Here is a 12,446-nt window from a genome sequence, read left to right as displayed (position 1 = left end):
AGGACACAGTTCATTTACAAAGATGTTTATAAATACATCGGTCTGGTGTGCATGACCAAACCACTCAAACAAAGCTCTGACACAGTTTTTATTTTTTAAAAAACAAAGACTTTCTATGCTGGAATAGCATTGGGAGTTCAGGCTCCCCCTCTAGGTTTCTGTAGTTAGCTCCAGGGTGCTGCTTCCCCAAGGCAGCTCACAGTTCTCCAGCTGGTTGCATCAGGGAACAACTTTCTGCTGAGAAATGTTGTTAGTATATTTTCTACTTGGCTATACCAATAAAACAAGGGAAAATAAAGTCATCAGCATTACCCAAGACAGGGCAACATTTGCCAGTTTAGCTTGAGCAATCTTTAGTATCAGGTATTGCAGTTCCATTTACTGCCGTCACACACCATGTTGGAGTCCATAACACTTATGCTTTAAAAACAAGTGATTCCTCTTTGTTCCTATTCCTGTCACAGTCAATTGGCTCCTCCTGACTTGCTTGGAAGCTCAGGACCAGGATGCAGAGGAAGGCAGTGGATGAGGGAGAGAATGTGCAGCACTGAGAGCGGCGTCTGGGACAGTGAGGATCCTCTGCTCTGTTAACAATGACTGCTGCAAGTGCAGCTCTGAGGAGAGATGCTTGATGATTGAATGCTCAGGACAGAAATGGAGCATCCATCAGCACTTGAGTCAAGTGAAATTGTGAGAAAGAAATGAGAAGGAGAAATCAAGGCACAAGTATTATTGTTCACTTTTGATTCTGAAGCAGTGTCATTGCTCAGAGAGCTCCCACCTGCTAATGAAGAACCCTCTTATGCCAAGCATTTCAGCCTGGAAGGAAAAATTGAGTGCTTAACTCTGATCAGGATGTCAGGAGTAGACAATTGCTACTACAAAAAGTGATGGCAATCTCCTTTTTTTTTGCCTGTCTAATACATACTGCCCAAGCGCTTCCATGGAGAGACAGCAGAGAGACCATCCATCAGCATCACATTATCTGAACCGGAATTCATTTCATGGCTGCTTTAAAACCACTTGGAACATGACACTGAAACCACCTCTGCTGTAAAAGTAAGCACACCTGGGCTTGGGGACGGGATGGGATGGGATGGGAGCCACTCAGGCCAAGCTCACACATGGGAATCTCAGCTGGGCCTGATTCAAACTTTAAATACTGTCTGAGACATTTGCCAATGAGAGTAATCTGAACTATCCTAGTATTAATAAATTAGAGTAAATTGTGAATGTCATGTGCTTGTAAAATGTTTTAAGCATGGGCCTTGAAGCTGTAAACAGTGGACTTAAATTTGAGGAAGATGGTGATAGAGATTTGTGTTCCAAACCCAGGGAAATTGAGTTGATAGCCCAGCCTCTGGCAGGTGTGACACCAGCATTTGTTACAACACTGTTAGGAAATGACCTTCTGACAGGAGTAGATGGTTTTCAGTGCAGGCACTGGGATCCCCAGGAAAAATGAAGTTCCTGGATCAGATTTGTTTTCAGTTTACCCAAGTGCAATGAAGATAGTGAATCACTTTGTTACCCAGGGGTCTCAGGGGTGAGAGCAGCAGCTCCATCCTCTCCCCTTGGCCAGAGCCCAGCTCCTCTGGCCATGCACAGCCCCAGGGTCACTGACTGCAAGTTGCTGCTCTTAATGAAATGCCTGTTGTGCTGAGCACACAGATGAAGAGTATCAGCAATAAAGGCAGCCCAGTGAGCTGGGTGGAAGTTCACAGGAATAGTCAATGCTGAGATACTCTCAGCAGTCAGATCACTGGGCTTTTTTAGTATTTAGCTGTCTCCTGGTTTCTTTTCTATGATGTTAAGGTTTGTGTAATCAATTTCAAATGCATGATATTTGATTTAATTAGAAAAAACCCCTAAATTATGCCAAAGCTAATCCATACCTATCACTCAGATACTTGATTACCATGTCACTGATTCTGCCAGCCTTGCTATTGTGATGGGGCTGCCCTTATGACTTCTAAGGGCTCAGACATGAAGAGATTTCACTGAGATCTTTTCCCTCAGTTTGGATCTGGGGGCACTTAACAAACCTGAGCATCTGCAGGAGCTGCTGGGGCTCTTGTGGCAGAGCTCCTGTGATGAGCAGGGTGGTGCAGACACTCTGAACTAATGCTGGAACAACAGAGCTGTGCCCAAACCCTTTAGGAAGGTGATGCCTGTGGAAAGCAGTGTTTCCTCAGCTAGAGAACTTCACAGCCTTAAGGTGAGTTCCATCACAGCTGAGTCATCAAGGAGATCACTGAAATGTGAATGTGAATTTTTTTTGCTTAAGTGGGCATTCATAAATTGCTAAAGTTAGAGAATACTTCACAAGGGACCTTATGTACAAGTGTTAGAATGAGGGGTTTTGAAACTCAGAAGAAAAAATAGAAGGGGCTTTAGCAGTAGAAGTAATTAATTATATTTAATTTGATCACGAGGAAGCATGGTGAGCTTTTGGACTAAAGTGTTCTAAGTACTGTGTTTAAACAGCTCAATATTAACTGATTATTTATGTTGTCACTATATCATGGATGAAGAAGAAGTTTGGCTACTTTTTTATGGCCACATTGGAAAGTGGTTTTTAAAATGTTTTAGTTTAAAAAGAGTTGTGTTCAGTATTATCCCTTTAGGCTTCTCTGCACTCTGTTACAAAAGAAAATGTTTTCAAATACAGAAATTGTGTTTCTGTGAACAGAAATGACCACATCTGCTCGAGTGTGCCCTCTTGCTACTGCAGAAATATGGGGGAAAATATTGCTGAAATTTAAATGCAAACTTAATTTTCTACTGAAAGAGAAATCTGAGTAAGTAGCTAGAATAAAATTGATTCTGAGTTCATAGTGAGTTGTTTTGGTAATGGAGATTCTAAAAGGTCTGTTGTGAGGAGCAGTGATGATGGTAAGAGAGAAAACAATGAATCTTTACTGGTGCTTTGGAGAATGCAATGCTTTTAGGAGAAATGCTAAATATATATTTTGTCTTGAACAACATCATTCTGAGTGAAACTTGCAGTACATCAAATGGGTTCTGTTTTAGTGTTCATTAAAAAAAAAAATCCAGCTCTTAGCTTTTCGCTTGTTAAAATACAATTTCTGGACTGAACTGGTACTGAGCCAAAGCAAACTGCATGAGGGGGCTGAAAGGAAGGTGGTGGAGTCTTAGGATAACTTCCAGGGCTTTCCTTACAGTGTGAACTGCCTCTAACTGCAGATTGGTGTAGGGCTGGAAAATAAAAATGCCAGAAAACTGTGTGTGAAAGGATGCTGAAATTAGGAAACATTTTTATTGGAGTTAAGGTAGCACACCAGTGACTTCAAAACTGGATTAAAAAAAGTAAGATGTTAATACTGTTTGTAATTTATTATGATTGATCTTTAGGGCTGTTGGAAGTGGTTTTACCAGCATTAATACTATCATAAAGTACCTGCTAAGACTGTGCCTATGGGAGCATAATCCTGGTTTTGCTGAACTAAATGGCAAAGACCTCCTCTAAACTTGGTGGCAACATGACCATGACCTGCAGAAAAAGGCCATCTGCAGCAAAATACAGAATTTTGGAAGCTGCAATTAGATTATTTTATATATCCACATGGGGATTATTTAACTTCAGAGATCCCTTAGATGCATCTGTTTGCAGGTTTGAAAGGGCAATATTTTCATATTCCTCTTGTGATGCTGAACACCTGCAGTGGTGAGCTAGCACTACCAAATCCTTCTGAAAGTTCCTGTTCAGAAATCCATAAAAGATGGGATTGATACATGTCGAGATCATGGCCACAAGGTGGCAGATTGTAAATGCCAGGTTGTGATTACAGCTCATTAGTGCCTCGTAGTTCCAGTCAAAAACCACATTGAATATATTGAGAGGCAGCCAGCAAGCTGCAAAGGTCACCACGATTGACACTAGCATCATATTGATCCTTTTGTTTTCACTCAGCCTGTTCTCATTCTCTCTCATCCTGTCTATTTTACCCCTTCTCCTTCGAAGACACACGAATATCCTGAGATAGCAGACAAAAATAAAGCCCAGTGGGAAGCAGTACTGGAAAACCAGCAGGCTGGTGGTGAAAATCAGCCTCTCTGTAAGAGATGGCCATGCCTCGATGCAAGCCACCTTGTTCTTGTAGAAATCACTGTGGAAGGACAAATGTTTGAAGGGCTCATCTGTTATTTGGTGGAATACTAAAAAAGGAGTGGATATGATGAGGGAAAGCCCCCAGATGAAAAGAATTCCCCAATAAGCATGTGAAATATTGGGCTTCCAGCCACGGGGGTTCACAATTAACTGATATCTCTCAATAGCAATGAGTACAAGTGAGAAAATGGAGACTGAGACAGACAGGCTTTGTATGAAAGAGCCAATTTTACACATTGCCTCCCCAAATATCCAGTGGTCCATTAAGGTGTATGCCACTGTGACAGGAATGCACATGATACAGATCAGGACATCTGATAAAGAGAGGTTGGCAATCAAAATGTTGGTGACATTTTGAGCTTCTTTCCGTCTCTTTATTATAACAATTAAGCAAAGATTTCCAACAAGCCCCACCAGTGTAACCAGTGTGTAAGCTGTAATTAGCAAGAATTCTGCAAGGGAGGAAAGGTGGCATGTATCAAAGTTCAAGAACTGGGAGAGGCTAATGTTAGAGAAAGTTTGGTTCAGGATCTCGCTGGGGTGCTGAACAGCTTTATCCATCCTGAAGCATCTTCCAACCTATGGACAAAACCTTGCATTATTTAGAATGTAATGCATTTAAATTTTAAATGTATTTAAAATCACCTTTGCATGGAGATTTTCACAGCAGTGAGTACTGTGGGTCTATCATAGTCAGCGTCCTTAAAGTTTGGAGCAAATCTAACATGATTAATTAGAGAACTGGAAAAGCAGATGGTTATCAGTGGGTTTATGCATCCCTGTGGAAGGAGGTTGGTGCCACCTCTCTGAGGTTCTGCACTCTCAGTGCTACAGATCTATAACTGATGCACAAGAAACAGCTGTGATAGCAGCTCTGGCTGAACTTGAACAGACACTCTCCCACAAACCCTCTTTTACCAGCTGAGGATGAAGTTTGCTTTTCAGAATAAAGTATTCTAAGATCTGTCCCTGCTGAAGATTTAAGAAGGTTTAATGGATTCCAATGAGGATAATCTGTTGCTTTTGTATTACCAGAAAAGAAGAATTGGGTCCTGCCATCACTCTGCTAGCTTAGACATCACACTTAGATTTTCTTTAGAACTACAAAGCACTGTGAGTTAATACACTCAATCCTCCTGAATTAATCAAAGTTATGTGTGCTTGAGATCAAATGGCATTCAAAACCTCTATGAATGATAGCTAAAAGGGAGTTTCCTGTTCTACTGATGCATTGAAGATAGTATGTCCTTTTTCCTAGATCTGACCTGAGAAAAATGTAAACAAAATAAAGCTCACATTGTAGTTATACAGAAAATAACTCCTCTTTCAGCTCTAACTTAAACAGGAGTCAAGCAAAAAAATCTGGGATTAGAACAGTTCTGTGGTTTTAAAACTTATATTAATGGGAAGAGTTATATTCAACATAACATCTTGATGGGTTTGAATTTATCACTGAGTGCAAAACTTAATTTAAAGGCTCACCAGCTCTCTGGCCAGAAAGGGGTTATTTCCAACCCGAGAAAGGAAAAGCGTAGTATGAAAAGAGCTATTTTAAAATTTAAAAATAGGTAATTGATATATATTCCACACATATATCTTTCAAAACTCAAGTTTAACTCACCTTAATTCCCCTGTGAAATTACTGGAAAACTAGCTGGAAGGAGATCATTCTTCACTCCCAGTAATGGTGTTGAGAGCCTGTGGAGAAAGGAGAATGAAGAAGCAGTGGGAAGTTAGAGGATACACAAAAAGAAGGAGAGATGGGTGGATGTTTTATTATTACTAGAAAAAAATCTGCAGATTTGTCAGCCCTTTCACAGAAATGGTTGCCATTATTTAATCACTAAGGATTCTTAAAAGTTTGGTTGCCTGTTGCAAAATTAAACACTAAATCCAGGTTTAAACTGGAATTATGATTCTGTAGTTGTTTTCCCATCGACACTCAAAGAATATTCCAGCCAGAGTTATATCCCGGTTTGCTTTATCCTGATACTTTTCTTTGACATAAGTTTGGCTGCTTCAAATTAGGATCCTAAAAAAATCTCCAAAAAACACCATGCTCCCCTTTGGAGCATCTATTATCACTCTCATTCTGATTAAAATAATCTTTTCAATCAGCTTATTCAAGTGGGAAGTGGCTGTAGATAAATGTGACTGTGTGTGGCCCTGACATCCCAAAAATGACTTGAATTGTGGTCAGGGCTAGCACTAAGCCCTGTAGTCTCCCTACAGAATGTACCTGGCTTGGTTAAAGCTGTATTGGGGTACAGGAATGTGCTCTCTATTCACAGAGTGACAAAAGTATCTTTTGTCTCCTTAAAAAGGAAAAAAGCTCAGAAGTAAAAAGACACCTCATAGGACTTTGGGGACTTCACTTTAAACTTAAGGATAGCCAATTGGACAGGGGCTAAAAAGTCTCACCTAAGCAATTTACTAGAAAAAGAAGAAAACCAAGAAACTAATTGCTTTTGTGAGGTGTTTTACAAGGAGCAAGAACCTCTTGCACCTGGCTCATTTTTTTTTCTTTTAAGAGTTTTGTTATTTTGCCTTTTATTAAAACTTTTCTGTTTCCAACACTACTACAGAAGCCATCCTGCTGATTTTCTGCATCCTAAGGTAGCTGAGCTGTCTCAGGTGTGATATAAATCTCCAAGAGCTTATAAGACCTGGCTTGAGGAGACCTTATATCATTGGGGAATGACATGGAAAACTGTACAATCCTACTGCAAAAACTACGGAATTCTGGAGGCTCTGATAGATTTTGCAGTCCCTTGCAGGTGTCCCTAGTTCAGTAGGGTCAGAACAAGAGCTGGGTACTCCACAGTGTGCCCACCAGGCTCCACAAACTGCTCTGCTCCTGAGGCCAGGAGAGAGGCCAGGGACTGTGACTGCCACGTGCAGAGCCTGATGGTGTGGCTGGGTATATATATATATACACATATATAAATAAATCACAAATAGACTGAAATACATGAGAAGCAGCCCCTTCAGGAGGGCACTGTCACCACCTTTCCCCGGGGCAGCTCTGGCTGCCTGGCTGGGGTTCTCACACCCGAGGCTGTTTGTGCTGGAAGGACAGAGGCACTCAGTGGCAGATTGGCAGCTGTTCCCCACTGGGATTTGCTGCCACTTCAGAAGGGTGAGGATCTAAAGCCTGGCTGCTTTGCCCAGGGGCGATCTGTCTCTGCAGTGCCCGTGGTGTCCACCTGGCTGGCACAGACCTGATCCTTCAAAGACAAACTCTGCTCTTCCCTGCTTTTTATGTGAGCAGGAGAAGCTGTGGGGGACTCAAAAGGCCACGAGGCTGAGCCAAGTTTGTAATATTTTATGCACTATTTGCTAGGCTTGTTTATTTCTCCATGGATGCACAACACAGTTTGATAGCAAATTCTGAGTGTCCTCTCCCAAGAATTCAGGACGGTAGAGCTTCTCTGGCATTTGGGAAAAGTCTCTGTACTGACCTAACCAGTTCACTTGCTGCATCAGTTTGAGGCACACTCTCCATCTACACTGTCCTTTTCTCAGGAAAATGTGCAATTTCTTTTCATTCTTTGGTTTGTGCTGGGAGTTAAAGAGTGCAGTCTTTAGTACACACCATTCTGTGAGGCAATTTAAACATTTCCTTGGCAATAAAACAAATCCACCTGTCTTGGTAAACATCTCATAGCATTAAAAAATAAGTTACTCGAATATTTACTACAGCATGTTGAACTATATTGTAATACATATTGGCATTTTTTAATCTAATAAATAAATGTTATTGGAATCAGCATCCTTGGATCACAGCTGATACCAGAATTGAAGTGTTTAACAAAAAGAATTAATTGCTTCAAGCCCTAATCCATGCATTTTGGAAAAGATTCTCTACCACAGTAAGAGTTTAACACTGTAAGATATTATAAACCCCCAGTCTTGTTTCATTCCTCTGTCTACAGAAACATTACTGAAATGTTCATAAGCAAAAGAAAGGTTTAAAATAAAATGAGTTTTAGAAAGGCTTTCTTTCCTAAGTATTTTCTTACCTGTGTTAAAGATTAACAGTCCCGTTCTTTCAAGGTGACCAACAAATGTTTCAGTTACAAACCTTAAGTTCCTAAGTATTGCACAGATAAAATGTGGAGGAAAATTTACATTCAATTTTAAATATAGAAAATAAAATAATGCTTTATAAGATATTTCAGTAACTTTTGCCATAGTTCTATTGATTTTCTGACTTCTTACCTGATGAAAAATTCAAGTCATATCCACACTGCTTTAACAATTTTTCTTTTCCCCCAGAGCCAGCAAACACATCTTCTTTCTGTATGAAAGAGTCCAGAGCAAAGCCATGTCTCCTAAAGCCACACTTAAACTCTCCTTCCTTCTGTGTGTATCAAAGCCCAGATCCCCACTTTGCAGCAGTGCTGAGGCTGCCAGGCTGTGGGAAGGCAGCTGAGGAATAAAACCAGCTCTGGAATCCAAGAGGAGACGAACAGCAGTGAGCAGGGAGGAGGAAGGACCAGTAGTCATGGGGATGGATTTTCCTCCACTGTGCTGCTTCCCTCCACCCTGTCAAACACCTTATCATGCAATTTCATTTTCAATTATTTAATCTGTTCTCTAGTTCAAATGTTTTCCCTCTGCAGGGTTTCATACATAAACATCTGCAGATGGCATGTTGCTTTCTTAACTGATACAGCAATACAATGAGCTGCTTGGAAAGAGCATGCACATCCTATTAAGTGTATCATTTGCTTTATTGCAATTAAGATAATCAGATTTTTATTATAAATTGATATTTTAGCTTGCACTCCTCAGATAAAACCAGTATTCCTGAAAAGCAAGGCATGGCACCCTGCACTAGCACATGGTGAAAAGGGGCTTTATTTTTCTTAGTGTTTTTTCAGTAAGAGTCCATATGTTTTGTAGACATGTTTATAAAATAGGCATTCAGCTTACTCACTCAATATTTAGAATGAACATTTATGGAGTGGGAAAGGAACTGCTTTTCTTAGGATTTGCAGTCTGGGAAGTTGCTCTGTAAACTTGCATTTTTACCTGGGTCCACTTAACTTTCAGTATTTCAGTCAGTTTTTTAAGAGAATGGTTTTTCAAAAAGCAGTAGGATTTTTGGGATGAGCAATACTGATGCTGTACTGAAGTGCCATTCAGAGCTAATTATCTAAAATATAGTTGGTTGTCATTCTGTAGTATTTGAATAAAATAGGTGCAGGGGGGAAAGAGCCTTTGTGACCCTGTGACCAGATGAACATCCTGCTTTTCATGTATTTGAGTCTACTTGAGATATGTTTGTCCAGATTTTTTTTTAACTATCTGTGAGATCTTGGATTCAAGTGCCTAATTGACTGCTAGGAAGACTGCCTTAACACCTCCCCATAAAACTTCCTTCTCTGTAGTTTAACCCAGTGCTTTTTATTCTAGGGGTGGCTTGGGAATTCTGATATTTTCAGAAATGTGAATATATTTTTCTAAAGCATTTCTAGAGCTTGCTGGGTTTGATTATGTCAGTATTACTATAAAAACAAAGCTTTGCCAAACAATTTTAGAAATTCTGCTTCTGGTTTTAGTGTAACCCCAGGAAGTTAATCAGGACCTGAACGTGCAATGTGATAGATAAGCATCAGAACAGGCCATAAAAATGCATATCTACTTATGAAGCAAATAAGTCAATAAAATTAAAAGATGTTCTGATTCTATTTCTAAATTTCAAAGGTCATTTTGCTTATTTACACATGCCTCTGTTTCCAATATAATTCTGCATGCAGTCCTTCATTTGTGGAAAAAGTGGAGTCTTTAACATATGATCCATTGCTTTTTACAGTTGTATCAGCCTGCTGCCTCGTGTGGACTTTATTGTGCTGTAAGTTGTTGTGAATTAGATCATATCCAGCATCAGAGGCTTGTGGGTGTAGCTGCTCCTGGTGTGTTTAATCCTGATGTCAAAGGTATGTGTGCTGAGTGGGACCCATGGCTCTGGAGGAGGGATCACAATGTGTTTTTTCAGCCAAATATTGGAGTGTCTGTTTGCAAAAAAGGTTAATGGATAGCAGAATTGTATTTACTTTTTATCAGTGGTATTGTCATTTCTAAATTGCTCAGTATTAAGTGACAGGTGAGGTGCCATAATAGGTTTTTAAACTTAAAGTTTGTAAAATAACTTGTGTAGCATTGGCAATAACCTGTTGGTGGAAAATAACATTTAACTCCTCAAATAACATTCAACTCCTAAGTTCACCCTTTGCTCTGGCATTTACATGATTCCTTGGCCAGCAGGAATCTTTGCTGATGGTTGATCACTCTCAATTTTTGCTTTTGCTTAGTTGTTTCTCCTATGTACCTGTGCAGTCATCCTTGTTTCTGCCTGTTGCATTCTCCTTCTTCAGAAAGCAAGATTTAGTAGAGATGTACATGTACAATTTCTCTGCTTCCCACATGAAGGAATTCTTTAACAGCAGATTGGCCAAGAGGTGGTGCAGACACCTGTAACATCTCTGAAGGGTCATGGAATCACAGACTGGTTTGGGTTGGAAGGGACCTTAAAAATCACCCAGTTCCAATGGGCAGGACACCTCCCACTAGATAAGGCTGTTCCAAGATCCATCCAACCTGGCCTTGGACACTTCCAGGGATGGAAGTCACTTCCAGGACACTTTCAGGGATGTGGCAGCCACAGCTTCTCTGGGTGATTTCTTCCATTGACTCACCACCAATACAGTCAAGAATTTCTCCCCAAATCCCACCAGACTCTGCCCTCTGTCACTACAAAGCCATTCCCTCTTGTCCTGTCATTCCAGGCCCTTGTCCAAAGTCCCTCTCCAGCTCTCTTGGAGCCACTTTAGGCACTGGAAGGACTCTCTGAGGTACCCCTGGAGCCTTCCCTCGTCAGGCTGAGCACTCCCAGCTCCCCCAGCCTGGCTCCAGAGCAGAGCTGCTCCAGCCCTTGGATGCAGCACTGCAGGTGGGGTCTCAGAAGAGTGCAGCAGGGAGGGAGAGTCCCCTCTGTCATCCTGCTGGTCACACTGCTCCTGATGCAGCCCAGGACAAGGTCAGATTTTTCAAATGCACTTTGCTGGCTCGTGTTGAATTTCTTATCAATCAACACCTGCAAATCTCTCTCCTGGATTATTGCTTCCTAATAAATACTGTTCCTCATAGCACTTCAAAGAGGCATAGAAAAGTAAATAAGAATAATTGGAAATCTCATATGTTAGTGTTGGATGTGCTGGTTAATGCCATAAAAGTAAGATAATAAGCTGTGATGGAGGAAAAACACACTCCCCTCACATTTTCCTGTTCTGTGGAGAGATCAACAGCCCAGTAAGGGATTCTCAGTAAATAGCTCATAATGTGACCAAACTAGCAACAGCTAAGTATGCACTGGGACTTTTTCTCCATGGATGTACATGTGTAAGTTGAAGCCCTGCTCCATGACTCAGAGGTTTTTTCCTAATTGGAAATAATTGCCACAAAAATAATTCATGTTCACTACCTGGAGTTTAGGTTTCACTTCATTATACTGCATAGCTCTAAGGGACACCTTTGCAATATCCTTGATGCCTGGTCTCAATTTGAATTCTCAATTAGCTCATGACTAGAATGAAAAGTCAACTGTTTAAAAATCTGATATAACTATAAATGAGTTACTTATAATAACATATTAATTCTTAAAATTGTGTCATGCCATGAACTGTTGGCTAATTTCTGGAGCTTATTCAGTTGGCACAGAGCTGAGATGGAGAAGAATAAACTCCCTGGCTGAAAGGTTAGCATCTTAATTTTTTGGGTCAGCCAAGTTACTTTTCTCACTGAAAAAGAGATAAGATATATGAGTAATTGTAATAGGAGTGTGACTGCACAAATTCATATTTTATAATAGGTTCCACTTTCCAAACCCTGATTCAATTCTTTGTAGTTTTTTAGAACTTCTCCAACTCACTTTTACCAAAAGTCATCTCTGCCAAAAAATTATTTCAATAGCTCACAGATTTGAGGGGAATATGACAATTTCTATTTGTTCTTTCCCATTCTAGAGTCTTTTCATAACAACACTGTGAGCACAAAATCCCGCTGTTCTCATGGCATGGCCTCTTGCAGGGTCTTAATTGTTAATTAAGAAATACTTAAATAATCAAAAGGTTTTTCCCATTAATCTTAGTCTGTTTCAGTTTTCCAGCATGTTTCAAACTGTAACAAGCATTTTGATTTTCTGGATTAAAACCAGGAATTCTAGATTGCTATTTCTTGTCTAGAAAGTCTTACTTTACACCACCTCATTTAAGATTCCTTGAATAGCATGGATGTCTGTCAGCTAATT

General features: G+C 40.3%; 1 protein-coding gene across 1 annotated transcript; it reads right to left on the bottom strand.

Annotated features, from left to right (window-relative positions):
• Positions 1–3,574: 3,574 nt before the first annotated feature.
• Positions 3,575–8,560, bottom strand: LOC131564878 (neuropeptide Y receptor type 6-like). The gene is made up of 3 exons (XM_058815491.1): positions 8,354–8,560; positions 5,754–5,830; positions 3,575–4,711 (listed from the first exon to the last, which is right to left on the bottom strand). Exon 3 carries the CDS (start codon positions 4,691–4,693, stop codon positions 3,575–3,577), a length of 1,119 nt encoding a protein of 372 aa, XP_058671474.1. The 5' UTR covers positions 4,694–4,711; positions 5,754–5,830; positions 8,354–8,560.
• Between the last annotated feature and the right edge of the window lie 3,886 nt (positions 8,561–12,446).

Source organism: Ammospiza caudacuta, chromosome 16, assembly GCF_027887145.1.
Source record: "Ammospiza caudacuta isolate bAmmCau1 chromosome 16, bAmmCau1.pri, whole genome shotgun sequence".
In the NCBI taxonomy this organism is placed as follows: Eukaryota; Metazoa; Chordata; class Aves; order Passeriformes; family Passerellidae; genus Ammospiza; species Ammospiza caudacuta.
The sequence above is the reverse complement of the archived record's forward strand: the minus strand, read 5'-3'. Positions and strand labels throughout refer to the sequence as shown.